The sequence below is a fragment of the Ambystoma mexicanum genome, chromosome 1p (assembly GCF_040938575.1).
Source record: "Ambystoma mexicanum isolate Mex_15411 chromosome 1p, UKY_AmexF1_1, whole genome shotgun sequence".
Lineage (NCBI taxonomy): Eukaryota > Metazoa > Chordata > Amphibia > Caudata > Ambystomatidae > Ambystoma > Ambystoma mexicanum.
Genome location: NC_090921.1, coordinates 643,305,520 through 643,326,302, shown reverse-complemented (window position 1 = coordinate 643,326,302; position 20,783 = coordinate 643,305,520). Strand labels below are relative to the sequence as shown.

The following is a 20,783-nucleotide window of genomic DNA, read 5'->3' as shown; positions in this document are numbered from 1 at the left end:
TCCGTCGTATTTCTCCTCTTGTTTAACTGCCCTCTTGAAAATGCTGTTTCCTCGTGTGCTTTGCCTCGCTCAGAGCGTGCTCTCATGCTCTGCCTTTTACCCATGTAGGGAAGCTTAATGGAAGTCAAGTGTGTGTGATGATCAGTACCTGCCTGACCTTGCCTGAACATTGTATTGGGACACATCAGGTATTCGGCTCGGGTGTTAGTCCGTTTTCTCTCATAGCTGGCTATCCATGAGAAAGTGCTGGTGTTGTAAAGGGGGGTGGGTGGTTGGAGTTCCTAAATATCCTACTTGGTAGGATGGCGTAAATGTGTTATAAAGAAGAGGATACAGAGTCTCACCATCCGGTGTCCCAATCACACTCTCCGAAGAGACCTCAACCAGATGATCCTCCCGCACTTGTCCACGCCCAGGAACTGGATACCAAAGTGCTGTGTGCTGGCCACCTGGATGACAGATCCCCAGGGACTAGTGGGTGAGGCACCTTGTGGCTTCTCACAATGGGGAGTTGATAAGGGAGAGTGGAAAACCACATTTACAAATACAAGGGTCAGCAAAGGGGCTAATTTTCTCATTTTAGGGCGTTTGTAAAGACCACGAAATCACCAAAGTCTCAAGCAACGCTGTGGACAGCCATCATTTCTGGGTGTTTTCACAACAGCCATTCGAATTAGACGATTGTAGTTTAGAGTTTAGTATAGGAACATTTTAAAATAAACATCAGCAAGATATTCGCCAGTGACGACAGCAATAAAAACGTTTAGAATGTTTCTGCATCTGAACTTCGGTGGCATACTACGGTGGACTGAAAAGGACCTACAAAAGTTGGTAAAACGGGAGGACTGTCTTTGAGGTAGGGTCTGAGACCCCTAAAGCAGCCCAGCACACTGCCATGCATTAGAGTGCTGATGGCCTTGGGCAGGAAGAGATGGGGTGCATGTAGTCTCTGAGGATATTTCAAGGCTAAGCAGGGTCCTGTCTGTGGCACGTGGAAAGGTGCAAAATGCTGAGTCATGCTCCTGTAGAATCTGCTTGTTGTGGTTTTTGTCCTCTCGAACTGAACAAGTGCAACCATACGCGCTTAATATGGGTAATAAGCGGACAAAAACCACGACAAGCAACCTGCAAAAATTATAAGTGCCTTTGGGCAAAAAGAAGCCCAAAGTCGCTTACAATAAGCGGACCTGTAGTGAAAGAAGATAATCAGCCATTCCCAGTGACAGAGCTGTTGGTCGTGGTCTATCTGCGTGGCCATGCTGTATTTTCGTTTTCTTGCTGTATCTATGGCTCTAAGCATCTGTGGTTGGGTGGGGCTACCCTGTTACCCTATAGGCCAGTCTGAGCCTGTTCCCTGCATGCAGCAGAAAGTGGTTTACCATTTAACATTGTACGGAAGGCGAATTGCAGAAACACTGGATTCCAGTCATGGTGGAATGTGCTCCTCTGCCAGCTGTAGTTTGGGAGTGAAGGTTGGGTAGAGCAGGCGAGCCCAGAGCTTTGGATGCCATGCACTGCAAGGCACACTTGTTCGCACAGCAGGATTTCTTTTTCCCATGTGAATTTCCGTCTGGCTGCTTGCAAGCTACTTTCATTGTCACACTATCATCTAGGGCTGCGCATTAAAGGGAGTTTTCTTTGGATCCCAACCACTTTTTGGGAAAGAAGTTCGCCATGGGCAAGGTTTAACCCTTAGGTGAGAAGCCTCTAAATGAAATCTTGTTAAACAGGCACACGGGACTGACATTATATGATATATGTTGCACTGTGCTTAGACTTGCTGCATGTGACTAGTAAAGAGCACAGGATATGTGTGTGCTCTGTTACATGTTTAGAATGCTTTTTAAAATGATGGAAACCGGATTCCCGTGGGGGTGAGGACCACAAGTAAGCTATGCAGTCCCCATATTTGAGTCCTTCGAACAGCAGTGTTGTACAGGAGCGCTATGAAACCTACATTTCGGGGTGAGCTAAGTGGTGATGGGAGGGGCCACTTCAGAAAATAGGCAGGGCAAACTTGGAGGCTAGCAGTATGTGTAGGGGGGTGACCAGGTGTTTAGGTTGAGAGCCATGATTTCACCATGGCTCTGAATGGCCAGAAAGAAGCTTCCGATCTGTATGCAAGAGGGAGAGAATTCCAGAATTGCGCTGCGAGAACTGGGAAGCTGGATCCTCCTGCTGTTTTTAGTTTGTAGTTGATAGACTTAATATCATAGCATAACATGACATAGCAGAGTGTGGGGCAGTACTCTGAACGGCCCAAGAAACTTCAGTGGCTGGGAGCAATAGGGGAGAAAATGTAATCTTGGTTCTACCACAGTTAGTGCGCTATACTAGAATCTCTGGTGCACTTACTGGATGGTGAGACTATGTCTGCCTGTCAAATCAAGTGTTATGAGACTGGCGCAGGACCAGTGCAGCAACAATGCAATTCTATGTGAGAGTATTGGAGCCACTAGCAGAGGAGCACCAGCGTACACTAATTCGGCCCTACACTTATAAAAACTGTCCCATTGTAAGGGTGTAAACGTAAGCACTCCAATTTTTGCAATTGAAGTAGGGGTGAGATTACATTATTTGCCCAGGATCACACACTTGCGCTAAACAGCGAAGCAGGGATTTTAACCCACTCTGCAATTTGGGCACGGCCACCTTCTTCCACGCTTTACTTGGAACAAATATTTATGTTTTGTGTGTCAAGATCTACAATAATACTGTCCAATAGAGTTTACTTGCAAAATCCACAAATTGCATAATAAAGCATCATGACAACATGTAACTACTTATAGCAGCAGCATGTTGGGCCATAGCAGTGTACCTTTATTTTTCACATTCTGAATGGAAAAATATAAGATGAAAAAGGCAAAATATCAGTGCACCAACTATTTTCAGCACTTTAAGACACACAATAAAAGAGGTTTAAAAAACTCACTTAGGTTTGGAGGTGTGTTGTTATGGATGGTTTTTAGAACATTCAACTAAGGACATCAAAACACATTTTCAATGGGTGCTTTATTGTGTTGCTCGCTTTAACTGTTGCATATTTGCAGGGTGACTGGAAAGGCTATGTTGCTGATGACAAAGGAAACGAGATGTCAAGTTCATTGCAGCCTGAGTGCCCCAGGCGGGCTGTGACTCAGGGAGGGAAAGGTGTAGTGCTTTATGAGCCGAGCATATAGTAGAATTGCCTGTAAGAAATAAAATGTGCCAAGAAGCATGTTCCTTTGAACTGCTAAGGAGTTCAGGGACACGGAAGCCCCGAGCCTACATTGTGCTCCTGGCTTCCATGATATCCCACAAATGAGGGGCGGAGCTACAAAGACATCACTGGCCAATCCCAGGAAGAGAGCTGTTGGAGGGCGGGCTTTCAGGCTGTATTTCCATATTCTCTAAGTGATCATGGCTCCGGAGATTGCCGAAGACTGGTACCCACAAGCTACCATGAGGATGCACGATACCATACAACACCGTTATCCCCTGGTCTTTGGTTGTCTTCGACTTATCTGATTGGCTGCATTAAGCCTTAGCACCGCCTTCGTGAGCCTGAGCACTGGCCCCTCTTTGGAGCTGTCGCAGACAAAAGCAGCAGAGCACCGAGCCCGCTGTCTCAGTTGTAGTGATAAACACTGTTTATCAACCAAGACAGAATACTGAGGTAGGTACTGCGCAAGTGCAAACTAACATCAACAGTTGAGCACGTGACTATAAGCCGTTTCCTGGATGAGCATCAGTGTGCGTCGAAGGTCACTACTGCCTTTACCAAGATGGCGGCGGCCGTGTGTCAGTGTTACCGGGTGAGTGAGTGAGGAAAAGGGGTGCAGTAACACGGTGACATGGGGGTAGAGGGCGTGGGATGAAAATACCAGACAGCGATATGTATTTACTATCCTTTAAAAGATCTTCGATTAGAATTACCTTCGATTTTATTTGAAACTGTTTTTGCTGAGAAGTACATGTAGTCTTCCTCTAAAGTCTGTGCAGCCTTACCTTCTTACGTGCCCATTTTGAGTAACCTCTTAAATGCCCTATAACTAATTGCGTCCATGATCACTACAGCAGTTTTTGATAAATTCCTTGTTGGGATAATAAAAAGCGGTGGGAATCTCGGTGGGTTCTCTGCCTTTTATGACCATAGGGTAACCACAGTCATGCCTGCTTTCATTACAATGAAACCCTATGACTTTCTGTTCCTTATTTCAGTTGTATGGAGCAGGTGGAAATCCTGCCCACATAAAATTTGGAAATTGACAGAGACCCTCCCTTTCTCCTTAAGGAGCGTATTTCCCTTTTCGCTGTATCCCTGGAAGTCTAACAATCTCGGCATGGATTGGAAGCAATAAGACAAGCTTTTCTGGGCTTTTTTTCCCTTCATTATGTATGGCTCAGTCAAAAGGAGCCCACACGTGTTCCTTCAGATTAGCACCTGTGTTTTTCCTTTAATATTTCTTGCAGAAAACATCTCACACTGGGAGAGCCTTAAGAGGCAGAGTATTTTCAGGGTTATCTGGCTGCGAGCTCTCCCACCCCATTGATCTCTAGGGATGATCAGGCTGATCTGACTGGCTAACCAAGCATCCCCTTTCACCCTCACCACTCGCTGTTTCCTGGTTATACGAGTAGATGTGCTCTCATGTCCGAACCCCCAAACAGTCTCAAGAGGCAGAGTAAGCATATAGTTTGTAGTTCTTATGACAGACTGGTGCCTCTAAAAGGCAACTGGGTTTAGGTCTTAGATGCCGACCATGGTTAAGATGTTTTGGAGCCAGATGAATGCTTATGAAAATCTCCAGATTTCCTTATAGAACAGGCTGACTCCGACAACACCATTGACATTTTTCATTTAACACAAGTTTATGCATAAACTCCACTTTTTGTATTTATGTTTCTACTACTCCTCGCCCCGATTGCATGGGGCCAGAGTTTAGGTTGGAGCCCTTCAATAATTCATGTTATAGACCTCTCCAGTGAAAGCGTTTATTTCCTTGATATCTATGGTCAGCATGTTACCATAGGAGAGACCATCACTGCACTGAAGGTAGCGACTGCTACTGTAACCTTTACAGAGGATAATTGAATAGGGTTTAGGAGTTGATGAACACAACTTTGATAGCCACAGCTATGAAGTCAATACTATTGCATACCATTGTCCTAGCGTGGGTAAAGAGCAGCTAGAAAAGGTTCATGAGAAGAAAATGCTGGATGTTAAGGAATTGTCTGAGTTGTCATTCGGCCATCATTGTTCCACTGCTTGAAAAAGCCTACCTTGCCAGTACACTTCAACCCTGACCCACAGCAATTCCTGCTACGGCAGTTGTCAGACTAGCGCGCTACTCATCAATGCAGTTCAATCCTGATTTCACTATGGGGATTCAGGCACTGCTCTACCAGTGCACCCGAACATGAGCTTCAATGCACCCTTTTTATTCCATTTGTAGATCCTATACAGTTATAAAACTGTCAGCGCACCTCAATCTATTATTCCAGCTGTAGGACCCACACATGGCAGTCCATGAACCCCAGTTGTGAGATGCACCGCTGTGAGAGAACGGATCTCAACGACCGGTGGGGGGTGTCTGTAGTCCCACTCCCTATATGGTGGAGGAGAGGCACAGGAGACCCCAGCCAAGATTCTCTATTCGGTAGCAATGGTCGAGCAATCAAGGCCTAGCTTCTCAGGAGGTGATGCAGGCTGGTTCTTAAGTACAGTGTATCCCCAAGCCCCCACAAAGGAATATCCACACTCTGTATTGGTTAGAAACACAGTCTTTATATAATCAAAAGTTAAGGTTATGTACATTCATCATGATAACTCACTTTGTACTCCGGCAAAATCTACAATGACAAATATTTACAATCCTAAAGTGGTACCACCCTAGATCTCATTGAAGTGCATGAACAATACAGTACAATGACACACAGACCAATAGAGTGAAACCAGCAATAGAGAGAGGAGAGAAAATAAGATGGTTGAGCAATAGGCAGGATACTGGCCCGTACCACTGGGCACAGTTCTGTGTGGAGATCCCCCCCACCTGGGCAACCTGTAAAGAAAGATATAGCACAAGCCCGTCCATATATTGCTCTGTAAGACTTATTCTCTCTTATAATGTTTTTTCCCCCCCAATGTACCTGGTGGAGTCGAGTTCCTCGAAGAGGCGTCGACAAACGTCGAGGGACTCGCTGTTCGGCGACGGGGAATCGACGGCCCTTCTTGAATGCCTTCCCTTTCAAGCGGGAGGCAAGGGGCGTCGAACGTCCGTCGACGAACGAGGTAGAACGATGTCGAAGAGGCGGCAGCTTCGTCCGAGCGGTGCGCGTCGGGGCGTCAGCGTCCTGCAAGGCGGAGGTGTGCGGGGCACCTCGACGACAATAGTTCTGGACCGCAAAGATTGTAGAGACGGGAGCCCAGCAAGGGCGTCGAGTCGTCCGAGTTTTTGAGGTCGTCGGGTGGCGGGAAACCCACCGGCAGGTTTCTCCTCGGCGCGTTGGTCGTCCTCGACTTTCTCCGGCAGGATAAGCGGTCGATGAAGCGGTCGAGCGAGTCCTTCGATTGAATGTTCTTAGGCAAAGGAGCAGACGGCTCCGGTCGTCGGCGGCATGGCGTCAAGTGGTTCCCACGGCTGGGCAACACAACTTCGACGGGCCTCCAGCGGTTCCACAAACCTGCGAACCCTGGTCGACGGCAATGGACTTCGACGGCGTTGATGTCCGGGTGCTTCACTTCGATCTCCTCAGCGGTCCCGTCTCGGGTCGACAGCCTTTCGAGGGCCTGCCTTCCAGGGCGCTTCGGCGAAGATGGAGCGGTGCTCGATGGTCCCTCAGAGCACGGGAAGAGGGCGCCTTACCAGGTCCTCTCTCGGGTCAGCCCTCGACGATCTCGTCAGCCTTCAGATCGGTCGAAGCAAATGCCACAGCAAGTCTTCTTCTTCCAGCTGGACGTCGAGGATCAGCAGTTCCAGTTACTCGTAGAGTGGAGACTCAGCTCCCTGGCTGCTTTAGGAGCACAAAGCAGTGCAGAGAGGTCCCCAGATATACTATCCTCTCTCTCATCCACGCTGCTGGCACACACTCAGCAGCCAATCATACTGCAGGGCATTCATGCAGTCAGTCAGCCAATCAGGCACACAGTGCATTCAGGCCACACTCCTCCCTTCCAGACACTCACAACAAGAAATGTGGATTGGGACAAGTACCCAGCCATTCAACACTACACACGGCATTCAGGCCAGTTTCGGGCAGGGCTGTCTCAGTCTTTGTCTCTCATGCCAGAAACCAGACAACCACAACAAGAAGTGTATATTGGTCACACACTCCATTCACCCAGGTCCCACCCACAGGAGGTACCCACAACATACAGTCACTGGGAAGGCTCCAGCCAGTCTAGCTGGGCCTTCACAACAACACCATACATGGAACTTCCACCCAACAGCCAGTCAGGGGGAAGGGACAGAGGCAGGGCTTCCCAGGACTTTGGGAAAACAAGATAACAGGCAATAGAAAGCAAGAGGCCACAGGGGCCATCTTGTTTTCTATCAGGAATCAACTGATCCCAATGGCAAGGCCTGGGTATCCCAAAATGGAGGACACCCAGAGCACCTGTCAAATTCAGCATGGAGCTGCCACCAGCCCATACCCTGCTCTGTGGGCCACCCACAGGTGCCCAAAAACATACACTAGGGGCACAGGGTTGTACCCCTACCCATGGGTGCCATAAGGGTATCCCATGGGTCTGTTCACCAAACCAAAAGAGAGCTGCACTGCCAGGAGTCCCACATGGACTCCGGGGCAGAAAACATAACAGAACACACGGTAAAAACAGAAAAAGGACAAGGATTCAGAGGCCCTGTCCCTCAGATGCATTTCCAGCATCACAGTTGTGAGATGCACCGCTCCTGCTATTGTAGTAGTAGGAACCACATAAACCTATAAAAGCAGTGAAGTCGTCAACTGTCTCGCCTGCCACCCCATCAACGGGTACAGTAGATCAAACGGCTTTAACAGTTGAAGTAGCAGTGCAGGCTTTACCAAACGCATATGATGCAAGCAGCAGCCGGGCAAGCAACCCTCACCGAAGGAACAGGTATGTTGCAGGCAGAAGCAGCACAAGATTCTCAAACTTAGAACAGGCAGCAACATTACATTAATGATTTACTCACAAACATCAGTTACACACACAAACCCCTGCAACAACACAGACAGGAGGATAAACGTCCCCCACTCAAAACGGGTACAGCATGCAAGCATGTGCAGAAACTACAGGCACACCCTGCCCCAACACCCCCATTAAGTAGAAAAAGAGCATGATCTCTCTGGCTGTCATACTTTTCAGTTTTGTTCCTGCTTTCTCCCCCTATCAATAATTTGAGAGCTACCAATATAGTTTGTGACAAGTCAGCTGTACCTCTCATCTTATCATGCTATCTCTCCCAGTCTCTCATCACCACCTCTATCTACTCTGTTCCCCTGATGCTGATAAGAAAGTTCAACAACTTAAGCATTCGTTCTGGACATCCATGAGGACACGGGTGCGGATCCTGATGCATCCGACTCAGCCTTTCATCCTTTTCAGGATTATATGTATCCCAATAAATTGAGCGATAGTGCCTACATGAAGCAGTATGTAAAATCGTAATGATAGCATTATGAATAAAATCTCTTGGTTCTAGTTTCCGCTGTCCTCTAGCTCTGCTTCTCTTATTGCCACGCATGTCTTATTCTTCCTTTCCCCTCAATTTTTATCCCCCACTTAACATTTGTATTTTCCATTCTTTCTCTTAACTTCACGCACTTTCCTTTGCTTGTTACTTCTGCCCTTCCCCAACTTATGCCTTTGTTTCCCCTCGTTTTCTATTCTTCACTTCCTTCCCCCCCTCAGCCTGCTCTTCCTTTTTTATCTATTTCAACCCATCAATTTCCCTTTCTTCCCATCTATATTCCTTTCCTTCTTCCCCATTATTCTTATTCACTTTGCTGTCTATGCTTCCTACCTTCTTTTCTCCTTCCCACCCTTTTCACTCGCTCTCTTCCACTCTTATTTTGTCATTTTCATTCTCAGTTCACCTTTGTTGTTGCAATTATTTTTCTTCTTGCTATCTTCATCCATCCTTAGTTTTTTAAAATAATGCCTTTTACCTGGTTTCTATTTTCATTCGCATGTTCATTTCCGCTGTCTTCATGGTTTCTTTTCTGTTTAATTCTGTTTTTGTTCTTTGACCATTTTGGTTCTTCGTCCTTCCTTACTTTTTCCTTCCGCTCACTTTTTCTTACTTACCCTCACGTTCATTATTCCTTCCCCATTTTCTTTGTGGATGTTATTTTTCTTTCTGTCATACTCTCCAACCCCAACCCCTCTTCAGTGTAGCTGTTTTTCTTCCTTTCAGTCGCCTCTATGCCCTCAAGCCCTGTCACGAATGCAGAAATTAAATCAAAGTCGATGATGTCAAATGTTGCATAAATGTACCAACTGTGCAGGGATCGAAATTAAGGTTGGTTATGCTGGAGCAAAAAATTGCTCCTTGGTTTCCAGAACTAACTAGTGACCAGGAGCTACCACGGGGAAGTCGGCGATAGTACATTGCGTCTTGCGAATCTAACTTCCATATAATCCGTAAATGTATCATTTTGCCGATTTTTATTTATGACCCTTTAAGCTTTAAATTTAAATGTCTTATAGATGTGTCCTAATGTTTATTTATAGATTTTCCCAAATGCACAGAGTGAAATTTGAATGTGTTTGTGCACCACCAGTAGACCTGGGGAGCCAATAGTAGCTCCTGGTAGCTTTTTGGCTAAATGCAGGAGTTAAATAGCTTCCAGCTCTCCCTCACTTCGATCCCCGAATAGTTTAAATCCCCACAAGATTCTTTCTGATTGGCTCAGTCTATAGTTTAAGAAGAATGGGGTTGATAGGGAATGGTATTTAGTAGCATTCTTCCTGTATGCCGGTATTGTAGCACAAAAAGTACTGTTCTGCCCTCCCTGATTGCAGAATTTTGGTGCCGCTGGCCTTCCCTTTTAATGCATTCTTCCGGCAATCCTTGAGGTGCCAAAGTCTGTAAACTCTGACCAGGCTGGCCTTACAGCTTTTATACAACAAGCATTGGCAATGCCAACAGTTTGGGCTTTTGTAGAGGCATGGGAAAGGCACTTGCCAGGCACTGCCATCGTGGTATTAACTGGCCAACGATGGTAACCGTTGCAAGTACTTAGGCATCGAATAGCAGTGCCTGGCAAATGCCTAATACGTATGCATAAGCCAAAACTGTTGACTTTGCCAATGCTTATTTTCAACAGGACTTCAGTGAAGGGCACGCATAGTACTTTTAAATCGAATGGCTGAAGGCAGACCGGGTTAAGACATCTTTATTACACAAGTAGGGTGTTTATAGCTCCAATTAAGTCATTAACATTCAGAAGACTGCTTTGAAAAAAAGCACTGGCAGGCACTTCCAGTGCAACGTTTGATGATAACTTTTGATTAATGCGAGCTCAAAGCGCTCCTATTAGGAGGTGATTTGGGCGGAGGGAGGGGTCTGGAAGTGGGTGGGAATGGCCATTGAGATTAGCATGGCCATGGGCAGTAAATGGGTGGGCAAATAAATAAACTCCTTCAAGCTTTGTTTCCTACCTTTTATGCCATTTCTCCCATCAATAGTTTGGGCTTATAGGTGGCTCGGCCACCTAATAGCCCAAACGAAAAACAGCTGCTGTACTGGATGCAGCTAGAGATCTGCCCTTAGCTGTGATGAACTTTGAACGGCCACTGCTGACAGTCGATTTTTGTAGTGCCTTTTAAATACCCACATATGTGATCGTTTTGAAGCATGCACTTTAATCAAGTTTTGTCTTGGTTCGTCCAATGCACAACGATGATGGAGACAGCAGGACGGTCACTTGCATGCACTTGTATGAGAAGAAAAAGGTTGAGGATCTATTTAATTGGAATTCATTTATTGTGGGACTCGTTTGTATCCTATGGGGCGCAGCGCCGATTGGAGGGAAAGCTGGAGAGAGGTGTTCACAGCGCACAGGGGTATGTCTGTAATTTATCCGACCTGGTGTGCTGTGTTCAGCTCTTAGTTTGTCGTTAGCCACTTATCCATGCATAATAAGCACCTGAGGCCTTCTCTCCACGCATCCTAATGATGCATCATTGGGTACAAGGTAGGCCCACACAGGATGCTAACACATACACCAATTTTCTTACAAAATAATTATTTTGACCGTTGAGTCCATGTAGTTCATTCAGTCCTTGAAGCTGAATTGGTATCTGTGGCTGCACCCCGACCTAAGTGTTCTCTCAGGAGAAGTTGAAAATCCCACTTTTCTTGGTCCTAGGGACTCCTGCACCTACATTTTCACTGGGCATGAGCATTGTGTGTTCACCTGGAAACTCTGTTACTCCTGTGTCAGACTTAAGGTTTCTTTGATTCTCGTTACTGGAACCAGTACCACCTGCTTCCTCACTTCTCTTCCTAGCTACTGCGACTTCAATGGCCTCGCTCAAGGGATGGTCATTCTCTTTTCTTAAGCACATAGAGCCTCATTACAAGTTGGCCAGTGTTGAATTAAGGTGCCGGTATTAACGTATACCGGCAAGTTTCCACACCAGCCAATTACAAGTTTTCCTGGTTGGGGTTGAGGAATCACCCCTAGCTAAGAGCTGGAGCTAATCCAACCGTCAAAAATGGCCAGCGCCTGTAATACCGGCAAAGTCCCCCACGGAGTCCTTGGGTGCTCCATGGAATGGGGACTAACGCTGCATACTGGCACTCATAATAAGGCTTAATACCACCGGACCATGTGCCGGTATTGGTAATTCTTTTGCCGGTAACCAGGATACTGGCAAACTTATAACAAGCCTGATAGTTATTACACGTTTGACTGGAATGTTGTTCCTAGAAAGTGTCGCTCTCTTAGTGATGCAACTTTGTCTCCCAGTCCTATAGCCTGTACTCTTAGTGCTTGCCTTATGTCACTTTTTTCTTTTTTCTTTATTTGGTACCTTTTTAAACCAGCATATTAAGGAAGACCAAGTCTTCCTTGACCTTAGATAAAGAAGGTGGGAGGAGAGATGAGTGTAGCCTCCTGCCTCCAGTCAAGTGAAACAATGAAACTCCTAGTATTGTGTTAAACGTCAATCTGTGGGCCTCCACCGGCTCCAAAACTGTATTTTTGTCATCTCTCTAGATTTGAAATAAAGATTTGATGAGGAGGAGCAAAAAGCAGTGCCCGGTTATCTGTCATCACCCAGCATGCAGTAGCTATCTCTGGGGGGACAAGGAGCCAGTACATACCGAGTCGCAAATGTAAATTCAACACTATAGCCGTTTGTCCATTAATCGTGGCCAAACATGCTTCACATGTTTTTTGCATGTACTCTAATGCTCTTTTACACACACTTCCAACACATTGAGTTAATGTCAGTTAGATATGCTGTATGGCATCCGCTGTCATGGGTAGTCCTATTTAGCTATAAGTAGTAGTTGGTGTTTGTACAATATGGCTCCCCCTTTATCTTTCCTCTTTATTTATTTACTTCTATTCCCACCCCGCTCCCTTCGCTCTCAATCCGATTTTCTTCTGTCGCCCCGCCCTTGCTCAATCTCGCTTCTCTCCCATAAGCATTGGAATGCACTTCCCCTCCCTCTTCGTTCTCTGTCCTATTTCCCCCCCTTTGATTTTTGTCTTAAGCATGATATGCTATCCCACTGAATCCCTCATTTCACTGTTTTGCATGATTTATATCATTGTTCCCCTATTTTTGTTAAAGTGCTTTGGTGAATAAGCACTCCTATAAAATACAAACTGTGTGTATTTGGGTTTCGGTTTGTGTGACTGTGGTGATGTGTTTGAGTGTATTTGGGATTGTCTAAACTATATGTGGAAGGATGTATCCGTGTTCATAGGACTATGTATATATGTGAATATGTTGTTGATTTTCATGTGTCTTTTGCCACATAAGTATGTCAATGAACAAGATATTTAAAAACAACCACAGACTTGGGGGTCATTCAGAGTTGGGTGACAGTACGATCAGTGGTATTTGCTATATACTGCCAATTTTAGTATCTGCCCATTGCACTCTTTAATCACATTGCGAAAATCTGCCTATTTTTACCTCCACCTAAGAGATGTAGGTAAAAATTCCAAATTGGTTTCATTTAAAAAAAAAAACTTTCTTTTACTGTACTGAAGGCGCTTCCCTCCAATACAGTGAAAACGTTTTTACAAAGGGCCATTGTAGGGGGGTTAAAAGGTTGGCATCTTTGTCTTCTTACAACCATACCCATGTAATGCAGAAAAGGGTTAGAATTGACCATTTTGTGCATTAAAAAAATGTACAATAGTGGTACGAGCCACTGCTATACATAATCCATTTCCACCCCTATGTTGAAGGTGGAAATGGCTGAAAAAATGCTTTTACCTCTGGTGGAAACAGTATTTCTAAAATACTTCCCGAGGTATTCCATAAAAGCCACATACATCAGTGGTAAACTCTGAAGTGGATGGATTTTCATAAATACCACAGGTGGAGGTGAGGACTTTCTCTGGCAGTATTTCTTAAGAAGAATCCACCCAAATCTGATTGCCCCCCCCCTAGTTTGTAGCCTACTGATAATTGTCTGAATGTTAAATTATGTGAATGTTTTTCAACTGTGCCCAAAAGTAAGTACCACACACAATCCAACAGACATTTCTATAACCACCATATGGTTACATCCATGGGTTCTATTAAACGCTTTTTCTAATTATCTAACCAGTGGTCAAAACATCTACCAGAGCATAGTGGAGTCATTCTTACAGAATGAAACCGAAGACAAACTCTGCTCAGGATTGTAACATAACAATTGTGCACGGGCTTCAGTTGTCCCCGTATTACCAGTCATGGTTACAGAATCTGTTATTTAAAAAGTGTACATTGCCTCAGGGTGGTATGAACATACGCCTGCAGACTAGGATTTCTTTTCCTCTCTAACTAGCTTTGTAGGCCCACCAAGGCACATCAATAATTGATATCAAGATGAGTGGCTCACCCCATCCACACAGAAGGCAACCAGGCCTTGAAGCACTTGGTTCCTTTGAGGCAGGCTGGATTCAGAAGGGTTTTCTCTTCCTACATCTTTTGTACAGATATTATTCAGTTGTTTTGTGTACATATTACATCTAGGGCCCAGGGAGCAACAGCCCAGCCACACTAGGCACGCCAGTTATTGAGTGTATTTGTTTTTTATAGCCACTGAAAGCTCACATGCTTACGGCTCAGACAAAATTGGTTATATTGAACTATTTGACTGCTCAACAATGTTGGGCACCTATATGTGTGTGTTAGCGGATATATACAGCACCAGCTGCTTTTTCAGCAGTAAGGACCACAAGCAGCTCTGCTGATGTACTCTAATCCACGGCTGAAATGCTTCTGCTATTCCGTTACTCGGATTCACACACACACCTCTCCCAATCCACCTGAATTTTGATCGACAGTATGCCACATGCTAATCCATTACTCGGTGTAAGACACAGCTCTTTCAATTCACCTTAATCTTTTTATGCTGTTCCGGTATGTTCCGCACACAGCTTTGAAAATAAATACACCTCAATCGTGAACTGCAGATTCGGTTGCTATTTTATTACGCTGTGCCTCACGCAGCACTCCCCCCACACTTCATCATGGCCTTTCATTGCCCCATGTTCTGAAGCTCCACAGGAGGGAACTACATACACGGAATGGGCAGGGTCACCCAAGAGGATACCAATCCTATACCCAAATGATGATCTGTTTTTCTCTGAAAAAAGGTTAACTTGATATCTGCCAAAACAACATAAAGCACCTTGACCGAACACCAGTCTTAAAATCCTGGCATTTACATCTACTGCAGGAATGCATTTTGTACTCTGCACTAATAAGCAACATTCTGGAGAATGTGAGCCGTGATTGAGCCACTGCATGAAAGCACAAATGTTTATAGATCCATTGGATCGACATAGATAAAAAATCTTCAGAAAGATCCTTATAATAGAAGATGGGAATGTACTGGAAGTTTGAGGGGTCAAGAGTAACCAACCACCACAGACCAGGCCTTAATATTGTACCATGTGATTGTAAAGTACAGTGATCATAAGCATGCCCCACTTTATGCAGAAACGTAGGACTGTAGTCAAACATGTGTCCCAATAAACGTTGTGGTTCAAACCTCAACAGATAGACCTGTGTTTGATTTGAATGCTAAATGATTTTTATGTCACTCCTATATTCATATGAATTGTGGCCATGAAGGTCAATTTGTAAGAAGGTTTTCAATGGCTAAAGGAGTTAGAACCAGGCTGCTTGCTAGCTCCCACTGTGCTAAACTTTACAATATGTACATGAGCTTGAAAAACAAAAATGAAGATGTGCCGAAAACCGAACAAACCCTCCCTCCACTATTACAATACATAGAGGAAGCAATCGTGTGGCCAGGCCAGACGCTGATTGTCAGCATCTACGGATAACAGTTAATTTGTACTGTTTACAGAATAAACTCGTGATCAACCACTCAAACATAATTATTTGATGTACCAGGAATAAATAAGATGTAGCACAAACTCCATTTGAGAAATGTGAAATTCGAAACAGTCCTTTGAACATCTGTATCGACACCCTTTACTTTAAAACTTGTGGATCAGTGATGAGCGGATTTGAAAATTACTTGCTGAGACTCGGTTCCACCTGTCTTGAGGAGCTACAATACATGATTCAGTTAAAACAGCCTGTGGGAGACCAACTGTGAGGTGTACCCTGTTATGCAGCCCATATCTCCCCTGAAAAGCATACATGATAATCCTCTGGGGGGCAGAAGTAGACTGGTCGCAGGTAGCAATCCAGATGTAGGCAATGGGAAGGTTTCTCAGTTGCGTTTGGAACAAAGCAGAGAAGCACTATGAACAGGATTGGAGAAAGGGGGCACTCGCTGTTGCAATGATCATTAGACGAAGGTTTTGATTGGAAAGGCAAGGAAAGGAACCAACTAGCTGAGCCATGTAGAGCAGAACAGGACAAATTGGACCAGGGCATACGTTCAACTGGATAAATCCAACTATCTTCTATTCAAAGAACAGCTGCTAAGCAGTAAATTGCTTTTATACTTTGAATGGATCATGTGCGACAGTGGAGAGTTGGGTGTGCTGCGCAAGCCCAGTAATTAAAACTTCTAAAGCTGTGTCTGGGCCATCCTTGTCTATCCATACTGTAGATTCTTGCATTGTGTCTGGTTAGGAGTGCCACTGTCAATTCTGACGCTCTTGACTGAATTTCATCACGTTAGTAATTATAATAGGACACTTCAGGAAATATATCTCTGTGGTTTTCAAGACCAATGTGGAGCCATATTGTCTCGACAGATCTTTCAGGTAAAAGCAGAAAATATTTTAACCTGAACAGTGGGACTGTATGGCCAAGAAGGGCTCGTAGTGTGACAATTCGGAGCAATTAGTCCCTTCTCCCCAGAGGGGAGCCACACCCTTTGAGGTGAAGGAGGTGAACCCGCTACGCAAGACCCTCCGCAGGGGTCTTTGCAAGTGGAGCCTCACTAGGAGGGACTCCCCTCTTGGGGACATGGACTCCCACTCCAAACAAACCACCTTGTCTGCGTATGTGGAAAATACTTTTATCTCCCACAACAACCAGATTTCACAAGAATCCTTCTTTACATCTCTTGGCTGCAGGCAATGCTGAACACAACCTGAATGCCATGGATAACGAAGGACACTGTTTCACCTATCGCTGCAACGTGTATACAGTGCTACAGATAAGATTTTGAGGTTGACGTATTTTACTCCCTATTTTTAAAATTTGAGGGTAAATGCAATTTCAAAGGAGTAAACATGGGTTTTCTTTCTTCCACAAAAGGAGTAAAAAGTATGTGAAAATCCAGCCGTCGCATCCAAAAAGTTAACTGTATGGAAATTATAATGCACCAGCGGTCACATCATTACAGAATAGCAGATTTCTCTCAAATTAACAGATAAATCACAGTGCGCAGTCGAACAAACACCCTCTCGCTATTGGAGCAGAAGAGCACTAACACTGTGAGCTTCCCCTGCATGCAAAGAATAGGTACTACAACAGCCTCAACACAGGTCCTCTTGAGTATGTGCCGATCACACTTCCCTCACAAAAATTGACCATTTGAATCAATTCAAGCTGTCAACATGTAGAACAGGTGTTGTGGATACGTGCAAGTTAAGCAAGGGTAGAAGACACCCACACAGAGAACAGAAAAGGTCTATAGAACAGGGCAGGATAAGCTTCAGGAGTACATACTCCCCTCCTAGTATAGAAAAGGTATACCACGGACCTTGGGAGATCATTCTTTCCTCACATGTAACGGGAACGCCATGCGTCTTAGCAGTACAGGATTACCACAGTGAAGTCGGTTACGGCAGCAGAGGTTTGCCTTGCATAGAGAAGAAAGTGCATGGGATGGAACAGTTCAAGCACCCCCACACTGAACAACAGGTAAATGAAGATCCTTAGAAATGCAAGCTATGCTCGCAGAGAAAGGGAACAGCATATGCTTAGCAGTCCAAAATCGCCTCACAAAGAACTTGCCCAGCAGGGGGTAAGCCATCCAACCTCAACCTTAGGACAACAAATGATTTGTTTACCATAAGTCACTCAATATGCCTTTCATTTTTCCTCTACAAGCATCTGCACATCTGATTTCTTCTGTAGATATTTTAATGTTTAAGACACAAAAAGACCTGGCCACTAAAACAGTAAAGCAAACATTAATTGTAATATGTGTTTTGAGGTTTGATAGCAGAATTGTCTTTTGATGATTAATGAAGACCTCCATTTACTGGAACTATTAGTGCTTAATATGCCAGTGTTGTGATACGATAGCGTAGAGAGGAAAGTGCTCCATGCTAAAATCTACATCTAATCTCAAGGTCAAATGTTGGCTGACCGGAGTTAGCTTTACACTCTTCAGAAGTCATTAAACTATCAATTGAGCTAATAATAATCTCAGTGCTTAGTAGTTGGAGGAATCAGGCTTGAAACGCTAGATAAACTTAATACACGTTTAGTGGCCAGCTTTGTGTACACAACGTTTAAACCAGAACAAAAGTATTACAACATCGTTTCTTTAAAATTTAAAATCTCATTACATATAATTGCATGTTATATATTCATCTCATAGAATTATTCAATGATTACCACACATTTTTTTAAAAAAACCTAAAAAATGACATTTTAAATAAATAAACATCAAATATGTAAAATCACATTCCGAAGTCAAAATCTTCATAATTTAGTACACTTCCAATAAATTGTACTATATAAAATATCAAGTTGATATCACAGCCATTAAGAAATACAGGCCAGATCCCAGTGAGATCATCGATGTTAATACTATTACTATACTCCTTTAGGTGTTTCCATCGCAAATCTGCTATGCTATCGAATTCCAGTATAAGATGTTCCAAACTCTCAATAGTATCAGTTCCACACAATCTACAGTAGCATCTATTATGCTGGATCCCTAACTGGGCACGCTGAGTCAGTAGGGCAATACTCGCATTAAATTCTAGTCTAGCATATTGCTTTTCTATTGCACTGTTTGTGAAAACTGTTGTATATTGAGGCTTACCTTCTCTTCTTAAAATATATTCACAGAAGGTCGTTTTTTTTGTTGTTGTAGCGAACAGGTTGATTAAGTACTGTTCTTTATTAACCTCACAAAGATTCTCTAGAATATAAACTACACCATCCCACTTCGTACCACAGTATCCCTCTTGGCATTTCGTAGAGATGCAAAGCATCTTGCCCAAGGTGCCCAATTTGAAAAAATTGTCAAGGTTACAGAAAGCATAGTATCAGTTTGAATTTTGAGCATTTTATCACAAAATACCATGATTTTCCTAACGGCTCCAATTCCAAATACAATAGTTCGACTGGCAATGTCGGAGGTAGTCGAAACAGTTTGCAAAGTACACCTGCTTTGTATCTTCTCAGGGTGGCGGTATACTTCCCATCCCATAAATCAATACCGTAGAATATGATGGATCTAACTTTAGTCATGTAAAGCAACAGAACCGTCTCAAAGGACATACCACATTGTTTGTACACAAAGCGATTTATCATATTGACTGCTTGGTTGCATTTACACTTGGTCACGTTCTAATGCTTGTCCCATTTTAGATTACTCTGCAGATGGAGGCCTAGATATTTGTAGGTATCTACATTCTCCAGTTTCTCACCATTAGGGCACTGGGGTAGATTCTACCCTTTTGGAATTTCAGGGTGAATACCATCATCTTGCTCTTCTCAGTGTTTATAACCAGCCCATTTTCTTGAGCATATGTCCTTAGCGATTCTACAAGGCTCTGAAGACCCTCAGGGGTATGGTCAACTAAAACCAAATTGTCAGCATAAGTTAACCAACTTACAGAGTAGCCACCAACTTTCACGGGGCATAGTAATGAGTTTATGAAATCTAGGCCCATATCCGACAGATATAAATTGAAGAGGGTGGCGGCGACCACACAACCATGCTTTACACCACCTCAGGTTTTAAGGGGTGGGGTTAGCCTGCCTTCACCATCTAGCCTGATCCTAATTGAGGTATCTGTATATAGAAGCATTGGCATCTTCAATAATCCAGCTGGTATGTTCCATTCTGTTAAGTTTCCATAACCGCCCTCTAAGGATCGTATCAAACGCAGAGGAGAAGTCTATAAAGGCTGCATATACTTTGGTATTCCTTCTCTCCCATGCATATTCTATAGAAGTTGTCAGAATCAATACATTATATGCCGTGTTGGAGTGTTTAATAAAGCCCATCTGATTCAGAGGAAGAATCTGATTTGCATCTATCCAGATGTTTAATTGAATTAGCAGGACCTTCGCCAATATTTTTGAAGGAACGTCGATCATCGCCAACATGCGATAATTGGCTGCAAGATTCACCAGGCCTTTTTTATGCACTGGCAATATTTGACTTTCACGCCAGGACGATGGTATAACACCTGAGGTGCCAATGTGGGAGAATAACAAATAGAGCCCATGGCCCCACAGATCGGGGTTTGATTTGATCACCGCATTACAAATACCGTCAGGATCCGAGGCTCTAGATTTATTTAGGCGCCCAATAGTATTGGGTGGTGCAGACTGGCATCTCCAAGTGTCAGTTATCATTGGAATAGTGTTAGTATTACTCTCAATCAACCCCAGTGTCGGCACCCTCAAGCAGACGGTGCGAGGGGCTTTCTCTCACGTGGAACGTCAGCTGGGCCCTGACGGGGCCATGAAATATGCGGACACAGATACCAGTTGCATGTCTTTATTACCTACTACATAGTGGCCAACTGCCGAAACCCTGACCCACGTGACCCCCCTCTGTAGACCGCCCCCTTCCCGAGTCCTACGTTCGTTTCCTCGTCCAGTGGCCTGATCCGAGAGCCACCCACACAACGATGTCGGATGGATACAAAAGTCACGTTGAAACATGACACCCAGAGAGTTAGCAATATGAACTTCCCACTCTGGTTCAGTGACACCAATGATTGGTAATCCGCTTGGTTGTGTACTACGCATTAATTCCCAAAACCGATTGGTATCTTTCTCTAACGCAGACTGGGCAATATCATTCCATGTATTCCTATTCTGTGTTTCTTTTTTTTTTATGGTCGGCCAACCATTTGCAAAATTGCACTTTAAAAGCTCTAACACAATGAGCAACTTCACTTGCTGTGATCACTTTCATTGCGATGTATAATCGCCATAGCTCTAATTGAATGCA

General features: G+C 44.3%; 1 protein-coding gene across 3 annotated transcripts in view; it reads left to right on the top strand.

Moving 5' to 3' along the window:
* Positions 1-3,369: 3,369 nt before the first annotated feature.
* Positions 3,370-20,783, top strand: part of TIMM44 (translocase of inner mitochondrial membrane 44) — a 676,068-nt gene continuing 658,654 nt past the window's right edge. The window contains exon 1 of one of the 3 annotated variants that reach the window (XM_069649680.1): positions 3,370-3,655. Coding sequence is in view for 1 of the 3 variants with exons in the window: in XM_069649678.1 (XP_069505779.1) it covers positions 3,765-3,794 (30 nt within the window). In the remaining 2 variants the exon portion in view is untranslated. Of the gene's footprint in view, positions 3,795-20,783 lie in introns of all 3 variants that reach the window. The other 2 variants (XM_069649678.1, XM_069649679.1) reach the window with 2 other exon arrangements.